This window comes from Ictalurus punctatus, chromosome 1 (genome assembly GCF_001660625.3).
Source record: "Ictalurus punctatus breed USDA103 chromosome 1, Coco_2.0, whole genome shotgun sequence".
NCBI lineage: Eukaryota > Metazoa > Chordata > Actinopteri > Siluriformes > Ictaluridae > Ictalurus > Ictalurus punctatus.
In genome coordinates, this window is record NC_030416.2 from 33948718 (window position 1) to 33973315 (window position 24598).

The 24598-nt window shown below is 38.0% G+C and overlaps 1 protein-coding gene across 2 annotated transcripts in view; it reads left to right on the top strand.

Moving 5' to 3' along the window:
• plod2 (procollagen-lysine, 2-oxoglutarate 5-dioxygenase 2) overlaps nt 1-24598 on the top strand; it is a 49811-nt gene that overhangs the window by 16131 nt on the left and 9082 nt on the right. For both annotated transcript variants that reach the window (XM_017481218.3, XM_017481227.3), the window contains exons 2-13: nt 248-339; nt 2156-2292; nt 5979-6142; nt 9667-9779; nt 10021-10084; nt 10276-10373; nt 14791-14892; nt 17664-17789; nt 17881-18002; nt 19496-19600; nt 22488-22613; nt 23034-23175. In XM_017481218.3, the coding sequence (XP_017336707.1) occupies nt 248-339; nt 2156-2292; nt 5979-6142; nt 9667-9779; nt 10021-10084; nt 10276-10373; nt 14791-14892; nt 17664-17789; nt 17881-18002; nt 19496-19600; nt 22488-22613; nt 23034-23175 (1391 nt within the window). The remainder of the gene's footprint in view (nt 1-247; nt 340-2155; nt 2293-5978; nt 6143-9666; nt 9780-10020; nt 10085-10275; nt 10374-14790; nt 14893-17663; nt 17790-17880; nt 18003-19495; nt 19601-22487; nt 22614-23033; nt 23176-24598) is intronic.

Here is a 24598-nt window from a genome sequence, read left to right on the forward strand (position 1 = left end):
TATTCATATAATTCAAGAAATGAATGATATTGACCATAAATTTGGTCAAAGTTATGTTTAAATTCAAATCATATAAACACACGTTTATTTACAATTCCTTTTGGGAATGGAATTTTAAATAAAAATGCCTTTATATGATTGGGATTTAAACAAAGCTTTGATCTGGATATTTTCTATGCAATTGAATGTGACCCTGTATATTTCTTTTTTTTATTATTATTTCAATTTAAAATTTCTCTTTCTCTAGAAAAACTACTTGTCCTCACTGTCGCCACACAAGAGACTGATGGCTTCCGCCGCTTCATGCAGTCTGCAAATTACTTCAAATATTCAGTGAAGGTAAGACTCACTGTGAGAAATATTTCGCCAGTTACTCACTGACAAATCTGTTTCTCCTAAAGCACTGACTTTGACTTAGTCTGAATTCTTTAGAGCATTGTGTGATTTCAGAATGTCTGGGTTCTCAAAAAATTTCCCAGACTGACTGAAAAGAGTGAACGGCATTGGTAGCATCCTGAATGTCAAAAATGTCTGGGTTCAGAGTCTGAAGTCCTGCTTCAGCATGCGCCTGTGATTGTTTATTTCAGTTTGATGCAAATGGCTGCTTTGGATTTAAGATGTGTTTTGTTTTTTGTAAAAAAAAAAAAAAACCTTATGTAGAACATTGCAGTGGTGAATCGTCTGTCAAAGCTGGACAGTTCTTGTGATTTACTGCAGTGTTTAACATAACATGCAAATTGTGTTTGAATACTGGGAGCTTGGATTCAGCTGGCTTTGCTTTGGTGTCTGCATGAATGCTGCCATTTATGGAATAAGACAGAACCTCTATCCTTCTCTCTTTGCTCCTGACCAGAGCACATCAGTGCCAATAAGAAAGCTGAAAGAATTGTTTTAGATGAAGAATAGGTAAAATAAGACTTTTATATCAATTTGTCAGTGGTGTTTCTATGTATAATTGAGTAGAAGGGTGTCAAACATGTGACCTAATAGTTTATAATTCGGTCCGTCAAATGATTTTAGTATCTCTGTTTGAAATTGAAGTTCTTGTGGTCCGTAATTGAACGGAAAGATTACGGGGAAAAGAGCTAGTATCTGTTATTCCAAATAGAGGGCCATGAATTCAGCCGTATCCAATTTGGCGCTGTATCCAAGTTTCTTTCTAAGAGAACCAAGTGTTTCTTACTAAAAGAATGAAAGGGGTTTACGTTAGTTTTTCATCAGAAGTTGGAATTTCAGAGTTACGAGCTTTAATCCCAGTTAAATTAATTACTTCAGTTGCAACAATATAAAATGTTGAACATTTCAAGGAGTGTGAAGACTTACAAGGGTGCTTGAAAGTTTGTGAACCCTTTAGAATTTTCCAGATATGTGCATAAATGTGACCTAAACATCATCAGGTTTTCACACAAGTCCTTAAAGTAAACAAAGAGAATCCAGTTAAACAAATGCGACCAAAATATTATCCTCATTTCCATGAGGAAAACGATCCAATGTTACATATCTGTGAGTGGCAAATGTGCCATGATACACTTCCAAAAATAAGCGTTGTGAAGATCAGACTTTGATAGATCCCTGTTCTTTAAATAAAACAGGGCGCTCACTCACACCCGATTGTCATCCCATTGATTGAAAACACCTGACTCTAATTTCATCTTCAAATTAAACTTCTAATCCTAGGTTCATATACTTTTGCCACTCACAGATATGTAATATTGGATCATTTTCCTCAATAAGTAAATGACCAAGTATATTTTGTTTAGTGTCTTTAATCGGGTTCTCTTAATGTACCTTTAGGACTTTTGGGGAAATCTGATTGCTTTAGGTCATATTTAGGTAGCAATATAAAAAATTCTAAAGGGTTCAAAAACTTTCAAGCACTGTGTGTGTGTGTGTGTGTGTGTGTGTGTGCGTCTGTGTGTATATATATATACCTCTTTTAAAATTATGAAGTTTTTGGTCTTCTATGTTAAATTCTGAACGATGCATTCATGTAAATGCCGATAAATTAAATCATATATCAAGAGCTTATGTGTTATTGTTTTACTAAACGTTTTTTTTTTGTCCAACCCACTTGATATTGACCTAAGTGTAATGTGGCTCACTATCTAAAATTAATTTAACACCCCTGAGCTAAACTGCGCTTGGTCTTTTCCAGGTTTTAGGGATGGGTGAAGAATGGAAGGGAGGAGACGTGGGACACTCCATTGGTGGAGGACAGAAGGTCCGACTGCTCAAGGAAGCGATGGAGGCTCTGGCTGACCAAGAAGATCTGGTAATCCTCTTTGTGGACAGGTAAGGAGTGATATGGGGGTAGAAAGAGGATACTAATTTAGGCTAGTTGTTGGAAATGAAAGTCCACTTTATAGACACACTTCGGGTTCTACATGAGACATGAGCCACATATTATATGAACAGTAGGTGTTTGTATAGATCAATCTTAAGCAACCAAAAAAAAAACAGCGCTATATTCCTGATAGGTATCTGGAGACCAATCTTTCTGACCAATCAGATGTGTGCTGTGGTATACAATAAACAATAGATGATCTCGAGCGTTAATTAGCATTATGAATTTAAGATTGCTGTAACTGAACCTTACTGGCTGTCACCCTCCTTTATCTACCTACATTATATGGGGGTAGTGTGTTTGTTTTAAGTTAAATTACAGCTACATTATTACCAGGCAGAGACAACGAGCCTCATGTGGAGAATATACTCAGGCTGGAACACTAAAAGCCAAAACTCACAAAAGCTGTACTGTGGGCCTAAGCTAAAATCATCTCATTAAGACTTGTGGGTCAGGAGAAGGTTAGGACTTTTCTTCACTTTGCATGTGGACCAGATGTTTCTCAGGTAGAGTAGGCAGTGTAATAGTTAGGATTTTGTGCTATTTGATATGTTACTGTAATTGGGGTTAATATGTAGCAAAATTGCTACTGGCTAATATTCCATAGAAAGCTGTGAAGTGAAATCCTGATATGAATGTAGCATGTATTATGACCCTCAGTAGGCAGTGTTAATGGCTGCACAGCAGTGCTATTATCTCAAGATATACATTTGTCCAACTACAAGAACTTATATGCTATATTTACTTGCCTAGTCATTTTACATCCATTACTCACATTAAATTATGGCATGCTCAGCATAATGAGTGTGTCTGGCTTGCTGTAATAGACCCTGACATTTATTATCATGATGAGGACTTTAAAAAAGGACCTTTAAAAAGGACCTAGTTTTTTCAGCTCTCTAGATACTTACTTGCAACGTGTGCTGTTTTTGGTTGCTTAAGCTGGATCCATAAAAACACCTTTCCTCAATTCAGGGAAAGTCTTTATTATAAACGTTTCTGAGGTTTCAAGACTGCTAATTATAAATGCACGTGTCTGAATTCAGAGGTAAATTTCAGGTTACTTTATGGCTTCAGAGTTTAGAGGAAAGCTCATAATGACAGCGTTTAACCAAAGATGACTGAGGCTTGCGCTTGAGCAAAGTATTTGTAAAAATTATAGTGGATTCACCTTCTGTTCGTCTGCTGTTCTTAAAATGGTAAGGTGTCTAGTCAGTAATGGAGGGCTGGTGGATGTGCACGTTGGGATATTGCACCTTGTTTTTCAGTTTGGATAAGAACAAATATATTCATAAATAGTTTGCACCCAGGTAGGTGGGGAAAACCATTCATAGCCTACATTGAGTTTGTGTAAATTTCCATGGAAGGAGACTCACTAATGTGAACCTTGATTCACTTCAAATCGTATAACTGTCAGTGAGTTACTGCGATTTTATGTACAGATTACGCTTTCAAGTATAGATTAATTTTTTTTTTCAGTGACGCAAATTTGATAAACGTTCTGTGAAACGTAGTCATTTCATATTAACAGCTTGAAAGAAAGCAATCCAGATCAAATCCACAAAGGCAAAAAAAGTCTTGTTATTCAGTGAGGCCAAAAGTAATGGTGCCCTTTGAAAGAAAGAGGCGTTAGCTTGTGTTTACGGTAGCTAATGCTCTGCAGTGGCTTTTCAGCTGTCTGAGTTTTGCCTTTTATGGAGTTTTGTGGGTGTGGCGAAATGTAAATCAGCAATGTCGTGAAGATTGATGGGCGCATGCGACAATGAAGAAAACCTATATTTCCAAAAGTTTTTTGTAAATCTGCTGTAGATTTTTACTTATTTTTGACTTGTGAAAACATTTATGCACAATTTTACTAAAAGGTTGATGTCCATTCTTAGTGACACAGTTAACTTAGTCAGCATTTATATTTATACTTTTTTGTACTAGAGACAATTCAATCCAAGCACAGGACTGAGCTGTGGAGTTTAGGCCTTGCTCAAGGCCCTACCAGTGGCTAGGATGTGACCTCACATTCCTCTGGGTTATTAGTGCAGAACCATTAGAAGAGAAGTCTTACTATTTACAGACCAGTGCTTAGTGGGTTTGAATTTTTGCATGGGCTGAACAGTGAGGTATGATGTGGAGATAGACGTGCATTTGGACACAAGTGGAGGCCAGATGTGAGGCTGTAGAGTATGCTTCCGCTTTTGGGCATTTATGATGGATGTTCTCACAATGTATGTTAATAGTGGCTGGAACAGGAGCCTTTAAACACCTCTTATTCTTGACACACATTTTCCGGATGGTCCTCAACTGAGTGCCAGACTGGTGACAGTGCAGATGGAAATGTATTCTTAAACTTTCAAGGTCTACTTTAACGTGAAAAAAAAATCGCAGACCCCCCCCCCGTAACAGTGCAAATTTGTTACAAACAAACAGAATGTACAATAATATTTCCATGTTTTATTGAAGCAGATCTGACATTTCTTGCATCAGTAAGGTTCTAATTGGACTGCTTCCTTGATTGAAATAGTTCTCCCTAGGACTTTTTGTTGTAGTGTAGGCACAACTAATGGGGGAGAAGAACCATTTAGGGTGCTAAATGGAACTTTTTAAAGAGCATTACAGTATTAGTATACAAAGGCAGTATTAGTCTTTTGACATTTGGTATATCAGTAAGGTTCTATGGTTCTCCTTGAATCCGTTTCTGTTCTCCGTAGAACGTTCTGTTTTATGGTAGAATGAAAGAAACCTTAAAGATGGAGAAATGAACTAAGGAACTTTTAGGGTGCTAGATTTTTTTTTAAAATTAGAGATTGAACTCTATCAATGTTGGACCATGGCTGCACCAATAAGCGTCTAAGTGGGATCCTTCCTAAAGGAATTTTTCTTGGAAACATTTTTGAAAGAGTTCTCCCTAGAACCTCATATTGGAACTTGAAACTTTTTTTTTTTCTGAAATTCTCTCTAGAAACTCATCTTGTAAAGTAGACTGGTGAAATATTTAATGAGAAAAGCAAACTGAAGAACATTCATGGTGCTAGGTGAAACCTTTTTTATTTTCAAAGAAGTGCGTCTTGGTAGCTTTTCCCCTTTTTTTTTAAATAAATAAATAAATGAATACAATTTTAAGTGGATTGCTTCCTAAAGGGGTTCTCCTTTAAACATTTTCTGAAAGAGTTCTCCCTAGAACCTTCTGTTCTACTACATTTTTTAATGTCCGAACTTGACATTTTTACCCATAGAATTCATTTGTATTAAAATTGTCATTAGATTCCAATCGACATTATTTATGAACATCATAACTTTGATAAAGGTGGGTTGTGAGTTTCACCATTGTAACAAACTTCAACTCTGTTTTATAAATAGAATAGAAAACCATGGACCCCTTTTCTATACTTCACTGACCCACTTTGAGAACCATGGGTCTAGACCACCAGAACATGTAGAAATTCTAACACAAGCAATTGTGTGAGTGCCATTTGAATAAAGTCATATGAAAAGGTCAGACTACAAAACCAAAGAAATAAGACCTTTCTTGCATGAATTCTTACAAATTTGCTAAATTGGGAACCATAGTGATCTATTACTTGGACTCAACGCAACTATATGTTGCTCTAGGTAATTTCTGACACTTTCTCTGTCTCTTTAGCTATGACCTCGTCCTCGCCGGAGGGCCAGAGGAGATCTTGAGGAAGTTCCAGCAGATGAACCATAAGGTGGTGTTTGCTGCAGAGGGTGTGATCTGGCCTGATGCACACTTGGCAGAGAAGTACCCGCACGTCCGCAGTGGAAAGCGCTTCCTCAATTCTGGAGGTAAGCAGCTGGGGAATGTTTGGAAAGGGGTGTTTCTTCGGGGTTTTTTAATGTTCATTAAGGAGACAAATTATTTGCTAAGGTCTTGCTTTGCACACGGGGATTTATAAAGCTTCTGACTCGTACACACGCCCAAACATTATTTTAACTCCAGAGAAGCTGTGTGCATCCAGTGAGCTGGCAAAACCCCGAAAATTATAGTAAGCATCATGACTATATTGAGCCACATAATGATATGATATAGTTATAATATTTAATCTTTCCTGATAAGAATAGGATGGAGAAAGTGTCTTCTTTCTAAACCAGCACAGTCACACAGTGGTATTTCCTGCAGGACAGCAGGCATACTGCTCTATTCATGTCGGAGCGCTTAATGAATAGGGTATTCATCAGAGAGGGAGCGTGTGTGGGGGAGAAAGAGGCAAAAAGACAGTTGAAAGGGTCCACATATGAAGCCAGAGAGTGAGAGAGAAATAGTGTATGTATACGAGAACACTAGTTTTTACCACACCCAAATCCTTCTCTGTGGTTCTTCTTTAATCCTTTATCTCCATCTTTTCCTTCCTCGTGTCCTCCCAAGCTTAATCTAAACCAGGAGCTCATCATGTCCTCCAGACACTCAGTCGGCGGTCGTAGAGGCTTGGAAACCACAGTATTTATCTATTTTAAACAGCAGAATTACCACCTTGAACATTTTGTTCAGTAATGTTGTACACACTCGCCTCCTGGTTTAGACATTGAACTTCTGACCTAAGGTCATGAGTTCAAATCCCAGCACCACCAAGCTACCACTGCTGGGCCCTTGAGCAAGGCCCTTACTTTGGATTTCTCTTTAATAGTGCGTGAGAAAAGGAGCTCTTTTTTTTTGTTTGTTTTTAGGAGTGAAAGCTGACATTTATCTGTTTGAGTTTATGGAATATTATTCTCCTGTCGAACTCCATTGTAGCTGCATTAGCAATAATAATGTCCCCCTTTGATGCCAGTGTGGAAAACAACTGCCAAGTTCTCAAAGGAATAACAAAAATACAGCACCATCCAACAAATTAGCATCAGAAAATAAAGACTAAACACATCACCGATTTTTCAGTCAGCTTCAGTAAGCGCTTTATCCTTGTCAGGGTCCTAGTGGATCTGAAGCCAATCCTGAGAACACTGGCCACAAGCCCACACGCCTCGCATCAATTTAAAGTAATCAATCCCCCTACCAGCATATTTTTGGGAGGAAACCAATACAGACATGGGGAGGGCATGCGAAACCCCGCACACACAGTAATGCAAACTACATGCTGTCCAAAAATATTTCAATATAAACGTATTTAAAGTCATTCATGGTGGACGTTTCCTTTAAGAGCTGAGATATTAAGTGAGCAGATGTGAGAATGTGGTCCCGGCGCACAACGACTGTAACGTTCCAAAAATAACAGTCCTGCAAATTTCCAAATAAATAAATACATAAATAAAATAAATAAAAAAAACTGCTCTAGTTCGCTGGGCAAAGTTATTAGAACATCGCACACACAACATTATCAAATTAGACAAAAAAACTAGCATTATGGAAACAGTGTTTAATTTTCTACACTAAGACGCATTGCAGCAATGTTGAAGGAATGTTTATAAACGTTATTTATTTAAGAAACAATTAAATGATTTTTGAAAGAAAGGCTTGTTAAAAAAATTATAATATGAAGAACTAGATCTCGTGTTAGTAGAAAAGAGCTGTGTGTGTGTGTGTGTGTGTGTGTGTGTGTGTGTGTGTGTGTGAGTAAGGAAGGCCAAGAACAAGAGTTTCCCTTTCTAATTTATTCATGTCTGTGCTCATTGATGGTTAAAATTAACTACTGAAATTATAATTCTAGACCTTGTTGCTTTATTTGGCAAGTAGTAAAGGAAATGTGTTCTTACCACATCTGAACCAGTGTTTTAATTAAGCAAGTGCTTTAAACACTTGAATGAGTCCGTCACATTCTATCACGTTTTTTTGTTGTTGTTGTCATTCTTGAATACTGTTTTTTCTAGTTTTTTTTTTTATTAAAAGACCACATTACTGTGATGTTATTTTTATTTCGTTCTTATTTGTAATACGACCTACGAATGTGTTACTGTAATATGGAGATCTTTATATCTTTATAGTACGTGTGGCCGTCTGGGAAAAGATATGATGTCAAGTCTGAATTCTGACAAACAACCAACAATAACAAGATTTATTCTGCTTGTAAGGTATTGTGAGAAAGTACTTCGCGATATACTTCACAGATGTACAGTGCTCCATCGAAGTGATGTGGGAATTGTTTCGTCTACTTTTTAATCTTGCCTTAGTGTCATCCTAAATAATAAAGAAGATCATGTTGTGTGAGGAGGCATTGTGATAAACACTGTGGTAAACTCAGTCACACTGCTTAAAGATGTCCAGTCTGTTGCTAGCTAAGTTTAATTTCCTTTAGGTAGCTATGTCTCGTAGTGTAATGGACATCATCTAATCTAATCTAATCGGTTTGTAATCTGATGCATTGTGTTAAAATGTCCCCATTGTCCGTACACCGCTGTTATGATGACGTATTAAAATGCAGTTTTCTTCTTTTTGGTGTAACCGGTCTTTAAAATGCTGGGATTTTACTTGTGGTTGAGATGCATGCAAAATAGAAAGCGATATTTCTGTTCAGAGAGGTCTGTAGTTTTCAGAGCTACATGTGTGTATATATATATATATAGGTAATACAGGAGCAGTGTACTTCGTAAAAGAATATTTCACTCGTAGATGTGTCGGATAAGTCTAAAGGACATGGCAATTGTTGCATTTCTTTTCATTTAAGGCTTCCTCTGTATATAGAGTGGGTTTCTGTTAGTTGTTCTACCCCAGAAAGGATCATTTATAATGATTGAAAGGCTTTTCTGTTGTTTTTTTTTTTTTCTTTTTTCAAAATTACAGTTTGGCTCATGCAGTGGTTACACTCCACTCCACAAGTCTATTTATGAAACAGAGTTGAAGAAGCCACTTAAAGGAACGTTTTGTTTCCCATGGATAATCTAAATGAGGGTCTCTGGGTTAGCACTCTTTCTCCATTTTCCTTCTCCCTCAATCTATTTCTCATTTCCTCATTCCACTGTATGCTGTGTGTAGAGGCACGGAGGACGTCTTAATGATGGGCCCTAAAAGGCACGGAGACCCACAACATACCCGAACCCTGCAATTTTCCTCTGCAGCCTGTGTTCCTGAGGAAAGCAGCATGCAGGCCATGATTGAAGAGGAATAGCTGACGCCCTGAGCAGATCGTTGGACTCTCACACAGAAAGCCTGGGCCTTACTGTTTTGTTTTTTTTTCTTTGGGGGTGGATACGTTGGGTCATAACCCACACTTTGCAGAGGTTTCTTCAGGCCCAGCGCCAAATGTGCTTCAAGAGGCATTTTCACAACCAAAATAATTGACATATAGAAACCGCTATGACTTCTGACCAAAGCATGCGTTTCTTCCTCTCGCACACGTTCCTTTATGGAGCGCTATAAACCCTGTGGAATTGTTTTCCAGGCTTTATCGGCTACGCCCCGTACATCACTAAGATTGTGAAGCAGTGGCAGCTGCATGACAACGATGACGACCAGCTCTTTTACACGAAGATCTACGTGGATCCGCTGCAGAGAGTGAGTGTGTGTGGTGTGTGTGTGTGCGAAGTCCAGAGCTAGTATAAGAGCTGAGCCTGTAATTCAACTCGTGATCTAACCACATGGTACTATAACATGCATGACAACACGTTACTCCCGCTGAAAACAAACAGACAGGACAAAAATACACAGTTCGGAGGTTGCATAAGGAAAAAAAAACGTTTACATGGTCACTCTGTCCATACTCTTGCTTCATATCCTGTGTGTGTGTGTGTTTTAGGAAAGTCTTAATATGACGCTGGACCACAAGTGCCAGATATTTCAGAATCTAAATGGAGCAGTGGGTGAGTGAATTCCTACATCTATCAAATGGCTTGGAATTGTGCCTTGATATACATGTAGTGATACAGTTATTTCTACCACTTTCTATTGTTTTTACTACAACAGTGTGGTTCTTGTGGTTACACCTCGGTCAGAGTATCATTTAAAGTAATGGAGATTACCACCAAGTATAAACAGTTTTATTTCTTTGCAGATGAAGTTCTGATGAAGTTCGGGACAGAGAGAGTTCGGATCAGAAACACCGTCCACGACAGTCTTCCCGTGGTCATCCATGGCAACATAAACACCAAAGTAAGCCGTTTCCTCAGGCCCCTTTCACACTTGGGAGGTTTTTTTTTTGTTTGTTTGTTTGTTTGTTTTTCCAGCACACAATTTAGATGCCTGTTTTGTTTTCTGTTTTTTTTGGAGACAAAAACTTTTCAGAGAAGTGATTTATTTTACCTCCTGACTAGAGATGTAACCAAATCCGAAATTCATTATTCATTTTGAACATATTTGTTTTAAACAGATAACAAATGCAGATACAAACAGGAGGTACACTATTATTATTATTTTCTTTAGAAAGCTTGCCAGAAAGGTTCACAAAGAACCTAGTTGATATAATAGTGGGATTCATATCTAATAAATAATAATAATAATAATAATAACAATTGTTCTTGTTCAGGCTCTGCCCGTTGCATTACACCCCTCCTCCTGACCAATCAGGTCGCAAGTTGTATACACAGTATATACAGTGCGTTCTGGCCAGTGCTTTTTCTAGTGTGAAAGCAGACTCACAGAACAGTACACTCTGTGTAATAAGAAGCTTCTAACTAAAACAAATTTTCCATTTCCTGTTCACAATCAGTCATGTGTGACATGTATTCCCAAACACACAGTGTTTCTGGCAAGCTGCACTCATTTCTATGATTTTACAGCCAAGATTTTTGGACGCATGTAATTAGGGCTGCTCGATCATGGCAAAAATCATAATCACGATTATTTTTGGTCAATATTGAGGACACGATTATTCATTGACTTTAGAAACATCATGAATTTCTTGAACTTTTAAAAAATAAATATAAAGTATTTTTAATAGTGGATTTCCTTGAATATAATTCAACTGAAAAAAAAAAAGTAAAACAAAATTATATATATATATATATATATATATATATATATATATATATATATATATATATATATATATATATATATATATATGTGTGTGTGTATATATGTGTGTGTGTGTAAATAATGAAAAAATAAAAATAAATTAGATCACTATGCCTGTACATGTACTTTCCTTACTTATTCGAGCTAAGGATAGCTACTTACAGTCTTTTTTTATGCTTTTGCATGAAATTTCCACGTTTTCTGCATCTCTTTTTACTATATTGATGTCTCTTTTGTAAGCTAGCAGAGCACATCATGTGACGCGTTTCGGCAAATCGCGTCACCAGAAATGAACTTTAAACTTCCTTAGCCAATGAAATTATGTCTCCTGGTTTAGATAAGCCTGTAGTTTCCCACTATTAGTGAGCTCTAGAAAGGAAATGAGCGTATTTAGTCCATCTGTCATGACGCTAGAGGAAATGAGCTTTCCAATGATACCAAATGTTATTTCTTTTTGTTCCACATCGGACTCCTTGAAACCCGAATGCTTTCCAAATGGCTGAAATGGTTTAACCGTTCTTGTCAACCAAAGGCGCTCTTCCTGTCATCTTGGCTCGAGCTGAACTAAAAATGCCTCAGCCTGGTGGGGATTGAGTTTGGCCTTTTAGGAAGGGGTGAAAGCACACCGCTGTGAAGAAAAATGGCACGCGTTTTGTTTTTAAAAAGACCAAACAAAAACATTGCAAAACGGAATGCGGCACAGTAATCGTTTTATCTCGATTATTTTGTTTTCATAATCGTGGGAGGCCACAATCGAAATTGAAATCGAAAATCACATTAATCGCACAGCCCGACACGTGATTTCTCAGTGGGGTGTGGGTGTACACTGTGGCTTCCAAAAAATCCAGCTGATAGTGTCGTAAAGGTTGAAAGCTTGAGCCATGAAATGAATCTTATTGTGAAATACTGGGGGGAAAATATCTAAATGATAGAGTAACCTCCCCTCCCCTACCAGACCAGCTGTTTCTTTTCTTTTCTCTTCACCTCCACCATCATGATAACTTAAACAAACCCTGTCTGGGGTTGAGTCATCATCTCTTCACCTTTAGACATCTGAATGTGTTGCTCTTAATGACCATTCATCACCGACCTTGAGATGAACCTCTGTTCATTCTTCTCAGGCTCTTCAAGAAAATTCACACAATATCCTATAAATGTAAGCATGGCTCATAAGAAGAAGCAGAAACACCACTGAGCTATTGTCAGGGAGCAAAGGTAGCTGTCTGGTTTATGTCTCCTGTCTCTTTATAAACAATAAGAGCTTCTCAGTTTCCGTTGTACCCTGCTGACCTCAGTGAAACCAAGATCACAAATATCCCAGTTCCGAATACGGTCAGGTTTATGGTGAATCGATCTAAGACCCGAGTCCAGGACTACTTACAACACTAACAAGCCTGACTGGATGTAAATTTTGAAAACACTTGCATCTGCTGGCCATCTGTTGATGGACTGGGTGGAGGATTCACCGTTTAGTTTTACAGCACTGGCTTCCAGTAGTGAAAAGAGTGTGGTAGAGTGTGCATGTCTGTCTACATGGCGTCAATCCACATCCAGCAATCTAATCACACACAAGCTTAGCACTCTGCTGTTCTGGCCAAGGAACACACAAAATCCATCCAATAAGACTCTATTTAGTCTCTGTCAGTCAGTCAGTCAAATTTAATTCAAGATCATGATATCACCAAAGGGAATAAAATGTGGATTTGTACCAAGGAACTTCTGTTGTAATCATAAAGCCTGACCTGTACTCGTTCCATGGCTCATTTTCACAATTTTATCAGACCTGTATACTGTAGTGATTTATAATCCCACCATCCAAGGCCCCCCAAACAGCATTAACATTTGACCGAGGCCCCCCTTTTGCAAGATGTCTTTAAAACACATTAAAAATACAGACTTCTGAATATATCCCCTTTTTTTAAATTAATAATTACATCTTTACATTACATTACATTAGGAATTGATTGTGTGTCGTTGTCTGAGAGTGAGAAAGAGGAAACATACTAGCGGGAGGGATGGGCACACCAAATTGTTGAGGTCATTCGGGCGCCCCCTGGCTGCCCCCAAGGGGGCCCCCACTTTGAAAACCACTGCATTAGGGATCTAATGCTGCTTTGGGACTATGTCCTTATTAGCAGTGTACATATAAAATTGAATTGATTTAAGGTGCTAACATTCACAATAAAAGCATCAATAAGACTAGGGCTGGATGCAAAACTAATTTGTTGACATTATTTCATGTTGAAATTATTTTCATTCACATGACTTTTGAGCAAGATAGCAGTACAGAAGCTGGATCCACGATCTTTGAGGAAATAAAGGGTTCTGGAAATATCCAGAAGTGAAAAACAATGTGCTTCCGTCTGACCAATGAGTTATCTTCAGTACAGCAAGGCCTGTACTAGTTGTTCCTGGTCTGCAAAAGAATCCGTACTTTTTTGGAGAAGTAACTAAAAAGGTGCCAAGAACAATGTCCCAAGAAGTACTATTAGTCCTGGTTGCTGTGGTGGAAATGTGCCTGAAAGTATTATGAAAAATGTTCCCACATTCCTTAAAAGGTTCCTGCATCAGAAATGTGCCTAATAATAAAACCATCCCAGTTTGAGACTGACATCTTGGCTCTTTCTATTCAAACCTGTAAGCCAAAGATGATCTTCGGCTCTGGATTTTTAATACGCAACGATGGAGATCGAGGCAGCTGTAAGATAAAATATGGTCAGTGGAATTAACTCAGAACTAATCGGACTTTTCCAAGTAGCTAAGTATGTTACGTTATAAATCTGCTTCATGCCGTATGGGTGCACCAAAAAGTGTAATTTCAGAGCTGGGAATTTAGACTTACAGGCACCAGGAATCCACCTGCATTTGATGAAACCACTTGTACTGACATGGATTTTTAAGGACTTTGCTATGGCTCTGTAGCTTTTTTCCATTTGGAGTGTTGTTTAATAATGTTGTCCCTGAAAACTTTAGGAAGCTCCTTCCCCTTCACTGTAATTCCTACTTGTTGCATGAAATCTTCACAACCAATGGGTTTTATAATGATACAAGGTACAATTTTCATGAGAATTTTTTTGTAGCATTTATATCTGGAAACTGATTTAACTTTTACACACACACACACACACACAGACACAGACACTATATATATATATATATATATATATATATATATATATATATATATATATATATATATATATGTGTATGTATGTATATATATATATATATGTATATATATATATATGTATGTATATATATATATATGTATGTATATATATATATGTATATGTATATATATATATATATATATATATATATATATATATATATATATATATATATATATATATATATATATAATATGTGTATATGTTCACATTTTTAAAACAAATTTAAAACTCATTGTATCCAAGTGTGCACATTTATTACACTACCACTTCATCAACATGAAATCTACTTAAAGAGTCAGAAAATACATCTGTAGTAACATGCGTCATGTTTATCTAGGCAAAACCTGTTCCCTGACTAATTCTTCAGTTTTCTTCCTCAGATTTATTTTAACTACCTGGCTAATTACGTCCCAAATGCCTGGACCTACGAGCAAGGCTGTACCATCTGTGACCAAGACATGTTGGATTTGTCTCAACTCGCAGTGAGTAAACCAAGAAGTCAGATTTCATTGAAAACTGACTCATAATTTGGAATGGGGAGTGGATTTACTGTATATTCCTCCGTGGGAGAGTGTACGTTACATTACGAGTTAATCCTGGTATGTGGGACGTTCTTGAGATATACCAAAACTGTCAACACGTCCAACAACAACAACAGTGTCTGGAGAATTGAGTCTAGGAACAGGAAACTCTGTGTTACTGTGGTACAGGAAATGGCTTTCTGGTTTTTACAGAGGGTTTACTTAAACGGGTGTCACCCAGCACTAGGCCACTTTTTAGTGGCCTAAATTTTATGGGCTTCATGCACAAGGCAAGTTTCAGTGGTTGGTCTGAAAATTTGCTCAGCAGGGTTCAGCCAAGACTGGCAGTTTCTCACAAAGCTGTTCAGGCTTATCGGTGCACCAGCTGTCTGTTGTGTCTGTTGCTTAGTGCCTGTCTGCCCTTCCTTAACCTCCCAGTTGCTCACCATGGGATAATTACTGCCACATGGCAATGGCTGGAAGGTGTAGTAGAGCAGTACTTTTAAACCCTTCTGGCTTCTGTCAGAGATGTTCAGATTTCAAAAGAATCATTAAGACCAAAAGAAAAATGACAAAAAATTTGTGAAGATGAGCATGGTTATATTCATATAATTCTTAGTTTATAGAATATTTGAAACCAAGTTAATTCCAGAAATGTTTAGTAACATTGATTTTGCTTCAGTCTATTACGTATATTGTTTTTGTTTGTTTGTTTTCACCACAGATGACGGCATACATAGGATTCTCAGTTACACAACACTGAGCATGTAAAGTTGAAATTAATACAAAGATTACATAGATCTGTTACAGTGGAACGTGAATACGTGCGATTATTTTTGTATTCGTGTGATTATTTCCACATGTCCACGTCTTTCAGCTTAAATCACATGAAAGTAATTCCCGTGAAAACTTTCTGGTGTCTGTTTTTCCAATGAATAAGCCCGGTCACTTGATTTTTTTTTGCAAATTGTTATGAACTTTTCCCACAGGAATCAAGTGCTGAGTCAATTTCTAATGCAAACGCAGCCATTTCTATTTCGTAATTTTGCCTGAAACACACGGTCAAACACTCGCCACGTGGGTTTAACATCCTGACTTGTATGGATGTATATTATGACATTGCATCTACAGGCTGTGTCTTTTTGTTGGCCAACGCTGAATCAGTGGTGTTTCTTTACTTATGGGGTACGGCCATTTATCCTCTTCAGTGGTGCATTTTGGATAAATGATGTTCACTGTATGTATGAAAAAAGTGACCATAGCTCAGCTGCTGCAGTAGATCTCCAGTTGTGAGCAATCATATGCATTGATTTACATTTTTAACTGAAGGCAGCTCATCGGACCAGAAAGCAACTACAGAGCTGGAGACATTAAGTCAGAAAGTGCAGAATTTTCGTACACTTTCCTAGACTTGTCATTTCATTTACCCTCTCCAGAATTTATAGACCTCTCCAGGGTCTATACACTACTAATACTTTGTTTTTACATGTGTGCTAAAATCACAAAAAAATGCAGTCTTGTACTGTCTTGAACTCATTCGTCATGCTGGAATTGCTGAGCTTACATGGAAAGACATATAGTATGTCCTCAAACTCTTCCTCCATTCTTGCTTTGTTACTAACACCAAGTCTTTGGTTTGATCTCTCTCTCCGCTTTCCAAGTCCAAGGAATGTGGATCCAGCTAAATCACACATTTCATTCTGGCTGAATGCCATGGTCAAGGGGGTTGAAGAGCGGGAATGACTGAATCATGTAATCTTTAGATAAGTTTACTGGGAATGTACATTTGAACCCCTAATCTCTGCAAGTTACTGGCACTGGAGGTTTGTGAAATATGTTTAATGCACTTAAGTGTAGGGTCACACTCATCCAAAATGATGCTTCGAACATTGCGGAAGATCATGTATTTCAATTAAAGCGTTTATCCATAGAAGAACGACACGGAGATAAAACCCAACTTGGTGTGTAGTGATAGAAAAATAATCACATGTAACATGGTTGTGTGGTGCCTTTAAATGCTACCTAAAATAATCAATGATGAAATGTGATGATGAACAGCTCACCATGAAGCAGAGTTACTGTTTTGCCACTCCAAAAATAAATTGTTTTCCTATAACATCACATCCCGAGGTGTTTTACTCCTCTTATACCACATAAATTTACCAACAATTACAAAATTACACAACCCCTTTTTTTTTTTAACCCATTTATAGTTACATCATTACAATATGGCAGCAATAATCAGCTATCACTAGACTCGCATTTTTCCCTTTCATGAAGTTAATAATAATAATGGGGACTAAAAAATGCAGCTGCTTGTCACTTTCCTGTGGTAGAAAACTGAAAAGTACAGCTTTACATCTGATTCTTACATGGGAGACTCCTTACATAAACATCTCCTTATAGAAAACTTCAAAACAAGTAGTTTTATTTATTTATTTATTTTTTTTTTTAAAAATCAATTTACCTGAAGCATCAGCAATAGTTTCTGTGTGTAAGTTGTTCCTATAGAAATGATCATGTATTAGAATGAGTGCATTGATACAGCATAAACTTTGCAGCTGCTGTTATAGAAAATTAAGCAATACCATTCTGACCAATCAGAATCGATGATTTAACAGTGCTGTTTTGTAATAAAAATGAAGATACATTTAAAATTTTTATTGACTGTTTATTTGTTAATTGGCAAAAAAAAAAAGTGCAACTAAACAGTTTCTCTTCTTTCTTAACAGGATTATCCGAGAGTAAGGATTGGAGTGTTTATCGAGCAGCCGACGCCATTCCTTCCAGAGTTCCTGCAGCGGCTCCTGACTCTGGATTATCCCAAAGATAAACTGGATGTCTTCTTCCATAACACCGTAAGAAACAGTTTACAGGCAATTGAGAAACAGCTTCAGCTGCAAGCTAGTGTTTATGATTCAGCCGACAGTGTCGTCTCTGCCCTGCTAGGAGGTATACCATGAGAAGCACTTACAGGCGTTCTGGGAGGAGAACAAAAATGTATTCCATAGTTTTAATGTCGTCGGCCCTGAGGAGATATTGACCCAAGGAGAAGCAAGGAACCTGGGCATGTAAGCTTTTTTGTTTATGCTATATATTTTCACAGCCCCATTGCAAAAAATAAATAAATAAATAAACACATAAGAAGGCTAATGTAGAATGTGAGTTGAAATGAAGTGAAAAAGGCTAGTTTATGATCGAATAATGCCCTCACGTACCTGTCTAGTTTTAAGTATCTGTACTTGTCTTTTTCTTCCATGTAACACTTTTTTTACTCCTTTATTTTCAAAAGAAAAATAAATCTTTCTACTCAATTCATTTCACCTAGATTTATAAAGTTAAAATGTGACTTTTTAGCATCAGACAGGTTCAAGGATCTAAATTCTGCATTACACTTTTGTTTGGCTTTGTATTTCACTTTGTATAATATCTTTGCAGTTTGTATTGTGCCAGCAAGTTCAGTTAGTCTGTATGGATTTATGCAGTTAGTATCATGCTAGCTAACCTAACCTTTGAGGAATTAAGCTGTTGTAAAACTTAGCTAATAACTCTGCTGATAGAAACTCGCTGAATGCTAATAGCTAGTTGTCAGAATAGTCTACAACATGCCTTGATTAATGCAAATAAGGAATAAAGGTGTTGCTGGACTTGGCTAATAACTGACACAAACTAGCTGAATGCTAATTATCATGGCACTTCACACTTATCAAGGCAGTTTATATTGTGACACTAGCTATTAGCATCCAGCTCATTTGGACCATCAGAGACATTGTCATGCTACCTTACATAATGAATTTGGAATAAAGCTGTCTTAACTAATAACCATGATTTTACAAACTAACCGAATGCTAATAGCTAGCGGTCACTCTACCAACTTCCTTGATAAATACAAAGTGTATCATCAGAGTTATTAGCATGGTAGTCTTAGCTAATGTTTTCCCACATTGGTTCTTTGGTGAAAGAGGCGCTAATTTACAATCAGTAACTAGATGTTAATAATCTTTCTTGTCTTTTTCACACTTCAGCTAAATTTAAGAGATTGTACTTTTTCGACTTAACGTAAGTAAAGAATTTGATGCTGTACCTCAGCTTGTACCAGAGGAATTATTTAGATATGCAGTTGCACTTGTACTTAAGTAAAGATTCTGGGTGCTTTTCCCTCCTCTGACTATATACCTGATGGCTTCTAATGTTTTTTGTTCAAGCATGAAGCAACTCTAAGCCCTGGTTTCTGGATACCTGCTCTTATGTTTGGTGTGTAAGCACACAGTTTTACATATGGTATAACACACACACTTGCACACCTGGCTTTATACGTATACCATGTTGGTTGTGAAGCCATATGGAGTATGTTTAACCCCTGCTACCCATAAATGCTTCTGTAACATAAGTGGCCATAGCAGGACATCCATAAAACTTTATCTAGCAAAGTTTTGCCCAGGCCTAGAGTGTGTTTGTTTGAGAATATATATGAGATGAAGATCTGTTAGGTTTGTACAAATGATGGCCAAGAATCAGAAATGAGGAAGATAAAAACTAACAGCCTTTTTGTGTTTCTGAGCAGGGACTTGTGTCGAAGAGATCCTGAGTGTGACTACTATTTCAGCATCGATGCTGATGTCATGCTCACAAACCGACAGACACTGAAGCTACTCATAGAACAAAACAGGTATTTCTCCTGATTTCCTGAGGTCGTCTTCTTATCGCTCAGCTGCTAATCCACAGGAATGTTTCTGCCTTCCAAAATGCTTGCTTCTTAAAAAATAAGTACACCCGTCCTGCGTCCAGTTTTCTCTACATGCTATAGAGACACTACGGAAATACACTCTCTGAGGTCTAAACTGTCACGGTACATTATGCAGAATACAAATGTTCCTCAACCCACTGTCCTGAGGATAGCTTCCTGACCATGGTTCAGTATTTAGCTTAACTTAGTATTTAGTTAGTATTTAGTAACCAAAACTCAGATATTTACAGAAGCGCTGGGAAATTCCTTCTGAATTATGGGGCGAATTTGAAAATGGTACCTTTTAGGAACCTTTTCTCTTGCTTGGAAGATGCACTATAATTTGATGTAGTGTATTTTTCTCCAATGACATGTTGTCCTCATGACAGCAACATTCATCATGTGAACATGTCGAGCTGTTGCAGGAGATGAAATGTTGAGTGTTGGGTCACAGAATTTTAAAATATCAATCCTTAATTTAAATTGTGATTAATCTTATACGGAAATGTTCGTTTTTCAAAAAAATGTTTTTGCTCTAGCTATTCAATACCTGACATTTGAAATGACACATGGCAAGATGACTAATATTGGATAAAAGTTGATGCCATTAAAGGTTCCACACTTAATTTTTTATAGTCAATCTGTAATTCAAAAGTCTTCTTTTCCATTGTTAAAACAAAAACCGATTCTGGACATAGCGCAATTGCTCAAGAGCAAGAGCAACCTCTAGATCATCTGTCCTCATCCTACTTGACCTCTCTGCTGCTTTCGACACTGTGAACCATCAGATCCTCCTGTCAACTCTCTCCAGCCTGGGCATCACTGGAACGGTTCTGCGCTGGGTGGAATCCTATCTCTCTGACAGATCCTTCAAGGTATCATGGAGGGGAGGTATTTCTGAAACTCAGCAACTCACAACTGGCGTTCCACAGGGGTCAGTTCTGGGTCCACTCCTCTTTTCTATCTACACTACATCTCTAGGGCAGGTGATTGAGTCTCATGGCTTCTCATATCATTGCTATGCTGATGACACCCTGCTCCATTTATCCTTCCAGCCTGACGCTCCATCTGTCTCTGCACGCATCTCTGATTGCCTTTCGGACATCTCGGTCTGTATGAAGGAAAACCATCTTAAGCTTAACCTGGCAAAATCTGAGCTTCTCGTCATCCCAGCCTGTCCCTCAATCAACCACAACCTCACTGTACAGCTCGGCTCACTCACACTCATGCCAACCAGGATGGCCAGGAACCTTGGGGTGATTCTTGATGACGGCTAGACCTTTACAGACCATATCTCAGCAACTGCAAGGTCCTGTAGGTTCATCCTTTACAACATCAAGCAAGTCCGACCCTACCTCACCGAAAAGGCTACACAGATAATCCAGGCTCTTGTTATCTCTAAACTGGACTACTGCAACTCACTGCTTTCAGGCCTCCCAGCCAGCTCCATCAAACCCCTTCAGATGATTCAGAATACTGCAGCATGCCTCATCTTCAACCAGCCCAAGAGAACCCATGTCACACCCCTCTTCATCTCCCTCCACTGGCTTCCTGTCACCCCCCGCATCAAGTTCAAGGCCTTGATGCTCACGTACAAGACCTACCTCAACTCTCTCCTGAAGGCCTACGTTCCCTCTCGCAATCTGCGATCGATTAGCGACCGACGTTTAGCAGTTCCAACTCAGCGTGGCGCAAGGTCCCTTTCCAGAACCTTCACGCTAACTGTTCCTCAGTGGTGGAATGCACTCCCAATCTCAATCTCAAACCAACTCACAATAATAATAATAATAATAATAACAATTAATAAATCAATAAATAAATAAATAAATAAAAAATTGCACTTACACCTCTACTCTGTGCACTTTGCTTCTTCTGGAACTCAATTAATGGATCTTGTACAGTAGCACTACTTGTATTGTTCTCTGCTTGATACATCACTTTGCACGTATTTCTCTCATTTGTAAGTCGCTTTGGATAAAAGCGTCCGCTAAGGGAATAAATGTAAATGGAAATGTAATGCTGAACTCAAACTGACATATACACACTGTACATTTTACATTTCCAGCTTCAATGTTTTATTTTGTTTTTGAATAGAAAAATGAAAAAATAAACCAGTGTAATAAATGTGCATAGTAATTCATCGGTGTATCATATTGCGCTATTTAAGGATGTACCAATTCTTAAGATAGACTCACGTGGATGACCGCAGGTGAAATTTCTGATTCTGTAACGGACAGCATGGAAGCTCGTGTCAGTCAACAAAATCCTCCTTATAGCTCAGTGAGCTTTGCTTGAATGGAGGATGCGATGTCTAGAGCAGCATCTGGAGGATTGTTCCAGGCTCATAAAAACCTAGTACTGGTCACAGTAGTGTCTGAAAAGGAGTCTGGATTGGTTGAAATTCCAGCAGCTGGGATTGGGATTAAAAAATAATCTTTCGTACACCTTTACAGTTCATACAAGGTGGACATTAAAACAGAAATGTAAAAAAAATATATAGATATTTTAAAAACAGTGTGCAGTTAATGGTAGTATTGGCGTCATTTTGTGTGAAATATTTTCAGACTAACAAAGTACACTTAGCTGCTGTCTGTATTCTCACCATCTCACTGTTTTATTCACTAGCACATGTACTAGTCGATGTCTCTTTGCAACCCCTGGTAGCCATAGTAACACTTTTATGGGTGATCCTTATTTACACCTTGTCTGGTCCTATATTTCAGAGAGTTTTAAGGTCAGATCATTACCAAGCTTTCATTTAAATGGTAATGATTTTTACTCTGACTGACACGTGCCCTTTGGCTGCCTCTGTCTTCTTCTCTTCCTTCAGAAAAATGATCGGACCTCTTGTCACCCGTCACAGCAAACTGTGGTCCAACTTCTGGGGAGCTCTGAGCTTGGACGGCTATTACGCCCGCTCTGAGGACTACATCGACATCGTGCAGGGAAAGCGAGTGTGAGTGAACTCCAAGAGTTCTTGGAAAGACATAACAGAACCTATATTATAGAATTTATACCAGATTACCGTGGTCTCGCTTTCTCTGATTAGAACGTAAATAAGCAGTGACATATTTTCTGCTAGATTCGATTCCGAATCACAGCGCCTGAGTAAATTTGGCAAGTAGCTCACGCACAGTTTTATACGAGCGGGTTTGGGAAGACGATAATTGTTGATTATGTCACGCGATCTCACCGCAGACTGAATGGGTGAAATGGATAACATGTGTTTGTTTTTTTTTGCTACCAACACAAAACCATGGACTCTGTCCATAGAACACAAATAACAAGTTGAGAAGTTTAAAATGAATAGCCAGCCTGTAATCAAACAACGTGATTTATAGTGGTATTGAAATCTCCATCTCTGTCTTTGTAACAGTGGCGTGTGGAACATTCCATACATGGCCCATGTTTACCTCATCAAAGGCGAGACGTTAAGGAACGAGCTGAAGGAGAGGAACGTTTTCGTCCTGGCGAAGCTCGATCCTGACATGGTTTTGTGTAGAAACGCCAGGGAGTTGGTGAGAACGATGGCACAAGAGCTTGCATTACAAGGATTAGACTTAGCTAGGAGTATTTTAAACAAAATTCTTACAAAGCATGGATCACAATGGATTATTGTTAATACATTATCAGATTAAATTTTTGGAGGCAGTGTGTAATTCTTCTTAATGTCACTGGGCCTCATTTATCAATCTTTTACTAAAGTTGTGTTGAGATGTTTCCAAACGGAACTAAAAATTCTTGCCAGATTTACCAAAGTTCAACTGTACTCGTGCTAAAGGTTCATTAGCATTGGAGTCAGAGCTGTTTTACGTTTAGTGACGCCATAAAATTCCATAATTGATCAATCTGACATAGAGCTGAAAAGATCAACATTATTTATGAGTAGATTTGTTTATTTCCAGCTTGATAAATAAAGCCTAAAGCCTCCACAATTCAGATAGTGTTAGTTTACAGATGTGATGTTTCTTAATGCCTTCAAACATCTGCTGCACTCCTGTAGCAAAGACATAACTGGCAAGTAAGCTTAGTGTATCAGTATGCTGTTTGTGTCCAAGGCATGACCTTTGTGTGTTTACGTTACCTACTGTGGTGCATTCGAGGTTTCTTCCTTTTTGTTTGTGCCACATCATCCTCCCCTCCTCCATGCATTACCTGTGACCTTTAACCACTGAGAATGGGAATGTCCAGCTGGCATTCTTAGCCCTCCTCACTTCTCCCTCCTGATGCATTAATCCATTAACAATTTCAGTTCTGAAGGATTGCAAGCTAGTTTTTTTTTTATTCAACTCTTAACCCAAACAAGAATTTTTTCACCAAATATGAAGGGGAACCAGAAACTTGACTTGGCAATACAAACCATACACATTCTTTGGGTTCCAGATGGATTTTATTGGGGAGTTAAGGGTTCTTCCTTTCCTATAATCTATCTAGTACCCTAAAAGTTCAAGTTCAGGTAAGCCTCTGAATAAAACCCCCTTTGATTAAACTATCCAAAGAATCTCCCAAAGGACGTGTAAATAAGTTCTACTCAAAACTCTTCTGGAGAGCAAAAATGAACCTTGGTTCCCCATGGGACCAAACCAAATAAAATTAAGTTTCTACATTTAACTTTTTTTTTCTATACTGTATATTTAGAAAATACATACAATCAGTTACTCTTTAAATGGGTTCCATATAGCACTGTAAATAATAATTCAGTGAGCCCTTATATGTCACAAGTATAACTGTACAACAGAAGATTTGTCCATCAAAAAGGTTCCATGTAGAATCATTTTGGAAGGCTAGAACCATGAATCATCCAAAGACTCACAGAAGAATAACTGCAAGAATATACCTACAGTAAGAATTACTACACACTTAGTGAAAAAGCTTAATTCTGGTACCCCTAAGGAATTTTAGGAACCCTTCATGGTTCTATATAAAACGCACTGAGGAAGC